The sequence below is a fragment of the Corylus avellana genome, chromosome 9, assembly GCF_965113065.1.
Source record: "Corylus avellana chromosome 9, dhCorAvel1.hap1.2, whole genome shotgun sequence".
In the NCBI taxonomy this organism is placed as follows: domain Eukaryota; kingdom Viridiplantae; phylum Streptophyta; class Magnoliopsida; order Fagales; family Betulaceae; genus Corylus; species Corylus avellana.
The window spans coordinates 21661987-21674200 of record NC_142498.1 but is presented as its reverse complement, the minus strand read 5'-3'; the positions used below and the strand labels follow the sequence as shown (position 1 = coordinate 21674200).

The 12214-nt window shown below is 37.0% G+C and overlaps 1 protein-coding gene across 2 annotated transcripts; it reads right to left on the bottom strand.

Moving 5' to 3' along the window:
• Positions 1-1965: 1965 nt before the first annotated feature.
• LOC132189221 (vacuolar protein sorting-associated protein 35B) lies at positions 1966-11307 on the bottom strand. 2 transcript variants are annotated; one of them, XM_088510407.1, is made up of 23 exons: positions 11068-11307; positions 10884-10980; positions 10656-10779; positions 9850-10035; positions 9678-9737; positions 9161-9248; positions 8907-8963; positions 8729-8818; positions 8482-8604; positions 7732-7806; positions 7601-7660; positions 6404-6520; positions 6001-6240; positions 5863-5928; positions 5508-5597; positions 4738-4827; positions 4540-4629; positions 4137-4205; positions 3415-3495; positions 3144-3251; positions 2952-3055; positions 2642-2755; positions 1966-2532 (listed from the first exon to the last, which is right to left on the bottom strand). In XM_088510407.1, the coding sequence occupies exons 1-23, from the start codon at positions 11158-11160 to the stop codon at positions 2322-2324; spliced, it is 2433 nt and encodes an 810-aa protein (XP_088366533.1). In that variant the 5' UTR covers positions 11161-11307; the 3' UTR covers positions 1966-2321. The 2 variants fall into 2 exon arrangements, with proteins under 2 accessions (XP_088366533.1, XP_088366534.1); XM_088510408.1 differs by lacking the exon at positions 9678-9737 and having other exon boundaries at positions 1967-2532.
• Between the last annotated feature and the right edge of the window lie 907 nt (positions 11308-12214).

The window sequence follows — 12214 nt, the reverse complement described above, 5'->3', positions numbered from 1 at the left end:
AATTAATTTTTATTATATATATATATATATATATATATATATGAAGATAAGATAGTTATGAAATAAAAATATTATTTTTTTATTAATTATAAATTGTCATGCGTGTATTCCTTACAAGTAAAGCTATTGGACTTTCTTTCAATAATGTTGTCTAACTTTGATAAAGTTAAAATCCGTGGTTGTAAAACTTTGACCGAGAAATCCTATCTAACCCCACCAAACCATCTCTACGGAATGGCTGCCAAAAAATCTATCAGCACTAACAAATTCTTGTGAAGTCAACGTTCTTCCATTTTGACCGCGGCCAATAGAACGGAGCAGCCAACAAACGCAAAAGAATAGGATGTGTGAGGGACAAGAATTGCTGCTCAGCATTTTAATTGTTTTTTTTTTTTTTTTTGTAAAAACACTTCATTCCACATAAACCAGATTACAGAGGAGGAACAACAAAAAGAAAAAGAATACAACACAAAAACCCAGCCATGAAAGACATCAGCACCTCAAAGCCAGCACCTCAAAGCCCAGAAAGAAATCCAAGAAGGTGACAGTCACGTGGGAATGCAGCTTTTGAAGGCCGCGGCCCAAAATGATGGATAAAACCATCGGGAGTACAAGAACCCCTAAAAACTTAGATCTAATTTGGTAACCACAGAAACCAAACAGACTAAGAGGTGGCAACTTAGATCTAGCCAAATTTTCATGGAAACCGAACAAACTAAGAAGGAAAAGAACAGCGGAAAGGGGATCTCCTACACAGACAAAGAGTCTGAAGCCCAAATAGTTCTGGTTGAGTTGTACAAACCACAACACCAACAAACAGAAAAACACAGAAAAAAACCCAGAAATCAGCAGCTTCATCTTCAAACAAAGCGGAGGAAGGCGGTGAGCGGAACCTGTCCGGCATGTTGGACCCACACGTGAGCGCGTGTGAACCACACGCTGGAGCGTGGCTGTGTGGAGAAGAGGCGGAAGGAGGCTCCGGGAAGCTGCAATGCCGGTGAGAGGGGTGGTATGGTGCGTTGCAGGCTGGGCCAAGCGGAGAAAACAAGATCTGATTTTGAAAAATCCCATCTTGAAAGCTTCGCATAAACGGCCAGCGACGAGGTGAAGAACAGAAGACCAAAACTGCTGTTTTAAGAGAATCTTGGATAAATCGTCAAAGACGATGAGATGATCTAGAGAAAACTCTAGAGAGCAAAGACCTAGAGAAAACTCTAGGGAGATAAGAGTTCTCTCAAGAAGAGAGAAACTCAGCAAAAAGAAAAGCATAAAGCTGTAGAAGAGGGGGGAGGAGGGGGAAAACCAGAAGGTTTCCCCTCCTCCTCTAGCACCGGCGGCAGGTTTTTGTCTATCAAGGAGAGAGAACAAAGCTTTTTATTTCAAGTGTTTTTACATAAGAGCATTTCAATTGTTTATTTCTTAGTATTTTTGTCTCTGTGGCACATTCGTATTCATATTCACATTCGCTACTTTTTTTTCTTTTTTCTTTTTTTAAGAGAACATTAAAAAATGGACACTTGAGAATACTGAATAACATTTCTCGTTAAAAAATTATTTAAATGGTCTTAAGAACGCCCGAGAGGCATATTTACATCCTCCGAGGCTCGTTTGTTAATGTTCTTAGAGGGTATTTTTTCTTTTATATTTGATTTGAAATATTGTTCTAATGTGACATAAATATGAAATTAATTTTGAATGTTTTGAGTTATTTGTTAATATTTTTGTTTTGAAAAGAACAAGTAAATCCGCCTTAGGTTTGGAGGAACAAGTAGATCAGTGGTTCCATGTTTGCTTCCTACTTGTTAAGCGTGACCCGTGGGCGTGGACACATGTCAAATACCCACCACATTCATGTTGTGTGGTGCTCTCGGCATTTAACAATTTAATTTGATTTAAGGAATAATTACCAAACTAATTCCTGAGGTTTAGGCATATATCAAATCCATGTATATGGGGGATATAAAAGTTACCTTAATAGCCCCTTGTGGTAAGATCTCCGTAGCAAATTGATCTTCAGTCCAATTTCATACAATTTTTGTCCATTTTCTGACAGAGCTCTTGTAAAATTGTAGTTCTATCATCAAACCAACCAAAAATTGAATAAAAACAAATATTTGACAAAAAGAATAACAAGCGAAAGGTCAAAAAAAAAAAAAAAAACTATAAATGAGTTCCCCGTCAAGGGTGCAAAGAATTTTCACACAATTGGGCTCGCTGCTCACCTCTCCCCATCATCAACTTCCTCTCAACCCCATCACTTTTCACACAAGTGGCTGCTTGCCCAGACATTTCGGTAGTATAACTTGACACATACTAGAAACTCAAACCTTCACATAATCATATTTTTCACTCATTACACCACCTTTCTGTTTCTGGAACTGAATGTACCGCTGTGTGCTTGCAAAGAAAGCATCTGATACAGTATTGGGGGCTGTGGAGTCGCTTTGCATCTCGGTTGTGATTAATTCTAGCAGACCTTGGATTGCGGCGCTTGTGATTTGGGGGTTTCCCTTCTCAAAAAAATAGAGGTACCTGATGCAAATTCACCCATGATCCATAAAAGTAATTACAGCACATATAAAAGCTATTTACTTAAGTGTATAAAAAAGTAAAAATTTGGTACAGGCTCCAAACTACTGACTTGTTCAGTATTTCAACATAGAGTGTAACTGGCCCACTGGTACCCCGTGTAACATTGGACATCTGTTGAGCAGCACTTGCAATCCTCAAGGCACGCTTTAAGCAAAGCAGGACCCTGCCAATAGAAATAGCACTTGTAGTTATTCCCCCTTCCAAAATTTCTGGTAATTCAGGTAAACTCAGGATTACCACACCAAGCAGAGAATACCTAACAACCAGAGAATTTAATGCGAAAAAATGGTACAAGCCGACGCATGAAGATGAATGAAACCAGGCAACTAGTTTGATTTAATATATTGACTGAAGTGTACCTTTCTCCGTCCTTAATGCCATCCTGATCATCAACCCAAAAAAGATGCGAACATGCATAAACTGCTCTGCACTGATCTGGTTTCTTTAGAAGCTTTGCTGAATACTGAATGAAAGAAAAACATTATTATGAGTTTTGGCAGAAAGGGGTTACAAGAGCATAATAATCAGATAGAAATGCACGCAATCATTACCCCCGTGGCCTTGTGTGTTAAAGTATCTCTATTTTCAACACCAAATACATTCATTCTCTGAAGAGTCCCAATTATTAGATGTATTGCAGTCACCTGGGCCTTGGAGTCCTAAAAAGCAAGGTACATATTTGTGTGAATAGAACAAATAAGGAAAGGCTAAATGTGAGATACTGCAAGTTTCTTCATTCAAACATTTGAAGACTACAGGCCACTTCTTGTCAGTAATCTACAATGAAACTCAATCACAAGAAACAAATTCCTGGACAATTACCGCAACTTCTTCTTCATATAACACAAATGCCTGAGTGAAAAATTCATAAGCAACAGGCTCAAGATCACAGTCATTAGCAGCCTGATTGTCAAGGAACAAAAACAAAAAAGTTGAGAAACAAACAGTTAGTTCCCAGCTAGAGTTATTCTACATGACATGTAAGGCTTTCTTTATCAAAGGAAAATATGATCAAGAGATAATGCATAGTAACTCTGTTTAACGAAGTGTAACTAACTAGTATGGTAATGGCAGAATGCCATTGTAACATTTCATGCATAATAATGGGAATGATGATGCCTTTACAGCTAAGCTTGAAAGCAGAAAATGCTTTCCTACAAATATTAAATAATAAAACCAAAATCATTTTCTGATCCTTTTATCTGCACTATCACACAGTCATTACATACCTCAGCACATTGCAGGTATAACCTTAATGCCAGTTAGTTCCCAGCTAGAGTTATTCAACATGACATGTAAGCCTTTCTTTATCAAAGGAAAATATGATCAAGAGATGATGCATAGTAACTCTGTTTAACGAAGTGTAACTAACTAGTATGGTAATGGCAGAATGCCATTGTAACATTTCATGCATAATAATGGGATTGATGATGCCTTTACAGCTAAGCTTGAAAGCAGAAAATGCTTTCCTACAAATATTAAAGAATAAAACCAAAATCATTTTCAAATCCTTTTATCTGCACTATCACACAGTCATTACATACCTCAGCACATTGCAGGTATAACCTTAATGCCAGTTCAGGAGTTGGAACAGTTGAAAGAGCTTCAATAGTCTGAAACAAAGCAATCATTATTGTCATATCGCAGGTCAATGGCCGAGCGCTAGCGCGAAAGCCGTTGCTTGTTGGAGGAGTACTACTACACACACTCCCAAATGCACACACCTTGACGTAATCACCATTAGATATTGGATGAATTACTGTTGACTTTTAGATCCAATGGTGACTTTTAGAGCCATGTCAAGGAGTGTGCATTTGAGAGTGTGAGAGTGGGAGTGTATGTAGCATCACTCAATCTAGAGACACTTGTATTGTCATTATTGTCAATAGTCTGCAACTGACATGTCTTCCACAGAAGTTCTATTAAATCTCATTTGTCAAAAGTAACCTGATTTAAGATCTGAAAAATCCTTTTTGGCGTTGCAGGCACTTCCTCTCCAGCTACATCCCCATCCTGACCTTGCAATCGCCTAATCAACTGCAAACCAGAAACATGTGATTCTTTACTCGTGTGTATCTCATATAGAGATTTGTATATTTGTATCAAGTGAAACAATTGTCTGCTACAATCAGTTAAGAAGCATACCCTGAGTGCAGAAAATATAAGAGGAGGAACAGTAAAAGGCAGGCGTTTTGATCCTCCATCCATTATATTCTTCTTCATGGTACATATGATCTGAAGGTCAGTAAACAACAATATCAGAAGATGACTCTGTAAGTCATAAATATGGGGAAAAAAAAGAAGCTAACCAGAACCTAAGACTTGCAGAAATAGAGACAAGTATTGTATTTTGACACAGAAATGTCAGATACGGGTTCACACTACAGTCCTACCACCATCAAAAGAGTTGAACACCCCAAAATTTCATAAAATGTGTCCTTGAATCATAGACCACAACTATGCCTAACACTATTACTGGATGAATACACACCCAGAAAAGATAAATACGCGCATTAACATTGTACAAAAACAGGGGGGGGGGGGGGGGGTGTGTGCAAAAATCACTTGAAGGTTCTGATTCTTGAGGCTTTAAAATATCTTAAAAAATATTAATTTGTTGTGGCACCAATGTTTCGATTTTTACATTTTACAAGGATTGCGTATACATTGATCGACAGTCAAAATCCTACAATTTTGTGTGCTCCATTAGTACACAACAAGCTGACCTTAGCTTCTTTATCTCTCGACTTTTTTCAGCTCATAAACGTATCAATTCAATGAGCAAGAAGAGTATAAGTTGAAACGAGCAGAAAATGTATTTTACAAGATTTTATTGATCTAAGGAGATTCAAGTAACATTAGCATCAAAAGAAACAGTGATGACGCAGAAAACTTTCAAGACATCAATTACTTACCTTTAACATTTCCTCTGGGTCATCATTATAAAGCATGTGAAGGAGACGAGCAACAGAGTTTTGTTCTTCCTTAAAATCCTCCTCATCAAGCTGTTGGTAATATGGCAGGAATAAACCAAGAAGAGAGACATGCAACAAGAAAAGTTGTATATGTTTATAACTAGAACATTACAGATTCACTATCAAAAAAGAAAAAGGAAGAAAAAAAATCATGTGGTGTTGATAGCAGGCTACCAAGAAAATTCTTAATACTCAAATATTTATCTTATTAGATGAAAATGCTGATAAAAAAAATAAAAAATAAAAAAAATAAAAAAATAAAAAGAAAAAGAGGAAGAAGAAGATTTATATGCACCTCATCTACAGCAGTTCCATCCAAGTCTTTCATGAGCCCTTTAATTAATTCGAACAACACCTCAACCTACAAAGTGCATATTAACCACTCTTCAAAAAGAAAATTTGAGATTATAACACAACCAAAGAAGACACCTACCTGATCAGCAGTAGAGATGCAAGTGTTATTTTTCATGATGCTTTGAATAATAACAATGGCCATAACTTTATTTGTTTCATTATCAAGGTGGTCCATCACACGGGGATAATTAGAAAGCATCAGGGCCATGACAATATCATTGTATTTATCCAATGGAGCACTCAGTAGTGCGACAACTTGTTTTTTTGCTCTATTGTCTTCGAGCTTTGGTTTTCCAGAAAGCTTCTTAACACATGCTCCCTGAAAAAAAAAAAAAAAAAAAAAATGCTATCAATGTAAGTGTAAACCTGTCTGATAAAATCCATTTGATATGGAAGCTCAAAGAATTTACCATCCGTGCCAATAGTTAGGTGAAACTTATAGGTGTCAAATGAGTATTATAAACAAGTTCCAAGAAACATACCAGTACTTGATCCACATAGTCAAGCCGATCAGGATGAACGCGGAGAGTAAACGTAAGAAGAGAGACATATAAACTTATGGCTCCAACAATAGGCATGTCAACCTGTGCTTCTATCACCTGCCATTGCATTGTAGTTGAACAACATATATAGAGCACAATTCCACATTTAGTTAAACATATTACTAGCAGAGAAAAACATGGATAGCATGGAAATAAATGAAGCAAAATGCTGCTATTAAAAAAGGGCATAATCAATGCATTTGCATGCCTAACATGTGAAATCAGTTGAGCAAAAAATAAGGCTCTCTTTTTCCCTTCAAATTTGAATACTCTGGATTGGGATTTTATGAAAAAGGCGAAAGCCCCTTATCGGATTTCACCATCCATGTTCTCCTTCTTGTCATCTGCAGAGCTAACTTCTGCGTCTCCATTTCTAATATATCCAATGGCGCACATGCTTGAATTGGAAGTCTAAGGCATATACTTGACAATTTGGAATTAGATTATATCAGAAACCTCGTTAAATTGTTTGAGATCATTCCTTTCTGGATTTGAACAAAATGCTTTCTCTGCATGAATGGCATCTTCCATTTACATTGACAAACAGTACACTGAACATGAAATCTGAGGGCAGTGCAACTTACATCTAATGGAGTTTTGCCCCATGCTGTTTTACCCGCACCCTTCAGTTGACCTTCCGAAAGAAGATCAAAAATAATGTATGATCATTTAAAAGGACAGTTTTCTTCCAACCTATTCTATAAAAATGACGTGTTCTCCACATGTGAGAAGCACATGCTTTTTTTAATTACAAGGACAAAGTTAGAATAAATTTTATTCAAAAAACATGTGCTTCTCACATGCTATTTAAAAAACATGTATTTCTCACATGAAAAGTGACATGTCATTTTTATATAATAGGTTGGAGGAAATTCCTCTAACCTAGTTTGGAGGAAAACTCTGTCCCATTTAAAATAGATTCTTTTAGTCTTTCACAAAATAGTCACTACATGGGATTACATCTCGCTACAATATTCTTAAATTTGTATCAAAACTTCAAGAAGGCAGCACCTAGAGGTCTACCGTTTAATCTTTTGGAACTCAACTTCTTCAACAGAATGGTTGAGCTTGTAGAAATCTTCCAAATATGTATACCAGTCAAAGTAAATTACAATCTTAGGGCAATAGACAGCTTACCCTCCCAATAGCACTGCTCAATTTTGCAAAAGCTTCTACTTGAAGAAATTCAGGTAATACCTGACAGAAGAAAACCATGATCAAGAAAATGGGAAAGCATGAATCACAAAGACAGCATATAGATGACTCACATCTGTACTTGAAACAGCATAATTTGATAATCTGTCCATTAATTGAGATAACACTGTCTTGATGTCAACTGTTGGCTGTGAATAAAAAACCATGTAAACCAGTGATTAAGGGAGGGAAAAAAGAAAAGTGTAAAAAAAAAAAAAAAAGGCAGTAGGCTACCTCTATTGAGATTATTGATTTAATTTTTTTTTTAGAAGTGAGATTATTGCTTTAATTAGATACAAAAAGAAAAGAAAGACACTGAAAAGCTCGATAATCAAGATCCAAAGATCCCTGCCCTATGTATTCTGCAAACGTGCAGGCATGCATATGCTTCTCACATCTAGCATGTATGTCCATCCTATAAGGAGAAAATTCTTAAAAGTTCATCGGTCTATAAAAAAACCTTGGATCATGACTAAGTCACTAGATAGCGACAGCATGCAATTATAGACTACTTCTCAGTTGAGGCCCAGTTTGATGGCGCAATTCCAAGGGTGTTTGAGCTTTTAAAAAGTTGAAGTTACTTGCAGGATATTTGGTAACCCAGGGTGATTCAGCTTTTTGCCATATTGTGATGCAGCTTGGGCATTTTAGGCGGCTAACTGGCATTGAATACTCCTCCTAGGCCTAAGGGCATTTATCACATGGGCAGCATGGCAACTAGCTAGCCTATGGGGTGTAGGATGTGTTCCGTTTGGAATTATTGAAATGTTTTCTCTATGCAAACCTGAAACTGGAAATAATATCCAAGAGGTCATGTTACCAACCTGAAGCTGGGGGCAAGCACTCAATAATGTCTCAAGGGTCTGCAAGTGGTACTCATCAGGAAAGACCTGAATTATGCAATCCATCAGATAATATTGAGCAAGCTCATCTTTGCAGTTGACAATCTGCACAAGCCGATTTCGATGCAATTTTGAAAGTTGATCAGAGAGGGATTCTGAAGCGGAAAATTGAAAAATAGAATAATAAATTTCAAAAGAAATTCCTGAGAAGAGAACTAGACTAACAGACCTGCTCTAAGACTCTGGGAAGAACGGTATCTTTGTACATTTCAAGGTCCACACCCTCTATCTGACTGAGAACGTGGAGGTTTTTCCCCACCTAGTAAGAAAAATAAGAAGCATAGGACTGTTACTCTTATCAAAATCTGTAAAACACTATTTCTTCTGGTGGCAGTTTCAGGTATTACCAGATCACGGAGCTCACTCCTTTCCTTTTCCAGCTTCTCTCTTAACCGACCAGGTCCCTGCAGACCAGAAAGCCCAATTGAAGGCCTCAACTCAGGATCGCCAAAGAGTATGAATGATTCACAAGCACCATAACATCTGCATGGCCAAAAATCATGCCCTCATGACTCGTTTTTAACTCTATGGCAAGCAAGTACTTTGGTGCCATGCATGTCCAAGCAGGAAGCAGAAAAGAGTTCATAGATGTCCAACGAACCTGAAGTTGCAGTCGTACCCAAAGTTTATTCATCTCGGTGAAATTCTGAAGCACAAATTCTACAGCATCCATGACAGTGTCAGCATCACTGCAGAAAGATAGTTGGCACAGTTGAATCTTCAGTTAAGCTATAAGTAAGTTGGTGTTCATAAGACACTTATCATCTCCGAAGATAACATAAGAGCATGACATTACAGCATAAACATTGGATTACTTTGGCACATTTAAAGTGGTCCCATGTGGCTTGCAAGCATCATACATGTTATAAAAATTGAACATATAGACATTGTAAAATTACTCTTAAGACTATTGATTGCATTAATCTTATACCAAATTCAAATCTAAGTTCAATTTTGTCAATTGGAAATCTTTAATATGAGACTTAGCAACACATACAAAGGTATAGTGGGGCAAGGAGATTTAAACTATAAAATGCTTCTTATGACTGTTCGTTATAATCAAAATGACAGGATGATTGGAGTAATCTGAAAGGGAAAAAAAAAATTTGGAGACCAACCTATGCCATAATGAAGGGAATTCATATGGTAGGATCTTTTTATGCAAGAACCCTTGAATACTGAACATATTAAAACATTGATCAACAAAAACATACAACTAAGCAATCGACTACTGAAATGGACAACTTCGTTTCAAAAAGGGAAAGATACCTAATCAAGCAACCAACTTACCCCTCATATTCTGAACCAATATCAGGTAACTTATCTCTACTGACTTGAGCAAGATAACTTCTTAAAAATAGCCCACGTATTGGATGTTGAACACCAAGACACATTTCCACAAGATCTTTAAGGACATCTTTAGCAGGAGCCTCCTTAGATTTAATGTACACAGATCCTACCGTACATAGGAGATACCTGGTAAATCAACAAAAGGTACTTCACATGCACTGACAAAATAATTTGATATCTGAAAATAATCAAATATGGATAAGCCCATCTGAAAGAGGACAACTGCACAAACTAGAACGGATCTGTGATTGCACAGCCAAAAGGTTAAAATGCATGACTCACTTGTACAATTACAGCAAAACATAAGAGTATTTTAAACAAGCTATATACACACTGTAAAGAATGAAAGAACTAAAAGTAAATAAAAAATTTAGATAAAAACTGTCTCGTAGGAACTATTAAACCCTCGTTCTGTTTCCAACACACCATAATAATTTCTGATTTTAGTCTATAATACTGATGCTAACATTTTGTTAACCTTTCATCCTAGGTTTACAATGGTAAAGTTGTCCCTAGATTGAAGTTCTTTGCTAAACAAGAAATTTCTCAGTCCATTTTTTTTTCCCTCCTCACGAAGAAGTAGAGATCCTTTCAACCTAAAGTGAACAATATATCACCTCCTACTTCCTTTTACTTGCATCAACTTTAAGCTCCAGAGTATAGGCACACTATAAATTTGAAGTCAATATACAATCATGCATATTGAAAATTGAAAATTGTTTTCTCTAATCAACTGAAAATCTTACAGTCTAGGCAAAATGTTGCCAGCATGCTGAACAAGTTCATAAAGATCAACGACCGAAACCCCGTGCCTGCTTTCGTCTTTGAAGAACATCTCCAGCTTCTTCAATTCATCGAACGCTCGCATATCTCACAAAACCAAATCCAAATTGCAATTATTCCGAGTAATTGAGCAGCACAAACAAATCGATTGGTGAATCGAAATTAAAAAAATAAAAAGAAAAGGCAATTACAGAGTTCGTAGTATTTGTGAGGAGAAAGCTTCGAGGTTCGGAGCTCCGACAGCATCTGAGCAGAGTACTTGAGGACTTCTCGGAGATTGTTCGCGTCCTGAGATGGTAGAAATTTTTCCAAGGTTAGGATAGGATCGGATTTCCAGGAAAGATTAGAGTTCGAATGGGAGAGTTTGAGGTGTACCAGAGCGCGGTGCATGTAAAAGGCGTTGTGTTGAATGCCGGCGATCCCTTCGGCGAGCCATTTGTCTTCGTCCTCCATGCCGTCCAACATCATCGTCTTCGCTCTGTTCTTCTGTAACTGCGTTGGACCGTACGAGTTAAGCCAACCAGCTAGAAGAACGTCGAGAGTTGAACGTTTGGTAATACTTTGGAAAGGTAAGTGATTCAGCTGCGCTTATGGCTAATTTGTTTCGTTGGCTGACCGGCTCGCATCTACAGAAGTCGCGAACATCCTTGTGATATTTTAGTGAGTGCTTTTTTTATTTTTAATTTTTAATTTTTTTTTTAAAAAAAAAACAATACAAAACAAAACAAAAGGCGTTGTCAAAATAAGATCACGCATCACTTTCTCTTTAAAACGGATTGAATTTTTACCCGAATTTTTAGAAATTTAAATAGAAATTGTAGGGCCCATATGTTTCAGACACGTAGGTCTCATTTTCTGTTACGTGCCTACAAACAAAATTTCAGACAGCTACTCACAAAAAAAAAATAAAAAGAAAAAAACTATTCAGACAGCTAATAGGATCCATGTAATAATGTAATGGGTCTAACGGGTCCATACAATAGCTGGGTTCTGTTAGTTGGTTAGTGAGCCCAGCTGAATGGGTTCTGTTAGTAGTTAGTAGGGCTACCGGTCTATATAAAGAAGGGCCAGTCCATATTGGGCTCATTGAACAAGATAATCGGGCGTGCCTGCCCTTTGTTTCCTATTTTTGGTTCTTGTCTACTTTATATGATAGGGAAAATTACATTTGTGGTTCCAGGGATTTGCTTTTGTAATATCCCTAAGGTCCATGAGATTTTAAAAGTCTCTAAAATGATCCCTGTTGTTGGTTGTTTGACAAAAGTGGCCGATCTTGTTAATTTGTTAACACTAGTTTCAAGTTCAAACTCTCAATATTTGGGATCTTATTTATCTATTTGGACTTCTTCTTCTTTTATGTAATATATATAAGGAATCGTCCTCACAAAGTACGTCGCAATAAACATGTTTGTTTATAAGTTGGAGATAAGTAAACTCGAATTGCTGACATTTATCGCAAGATAAATTACCGCATTTCAAGCCCCTTGTTAATTCTACCACAAAAGTCAACAATAGACAATAA

Bases quoted from the DNA above. Each gene is read 5' to 3' on its own strand.
- LOC132189221 (XM_088510407.1), bottom strand. From the start codon at position 11,160: ATGATGTTGGACGGCATGGAGGACGAAGACAAATGGCTCGCCGAAGGG. The intron at 4,206-4,539 runs GTTACTTTTGAC...GCTTTGTTTCAG, and splicing joins TTTTTCAGATCTTAAATCAG to ACTATTGAAGCTCTTTCAAC. The intron at 3,252-3,414 runs GTAATTGTCCAG...CTTGCTTTTTAG, and splicing joins TATATGAAGAAGAAGTTGCG to GACTCCAAGGCCCAGGTGAC.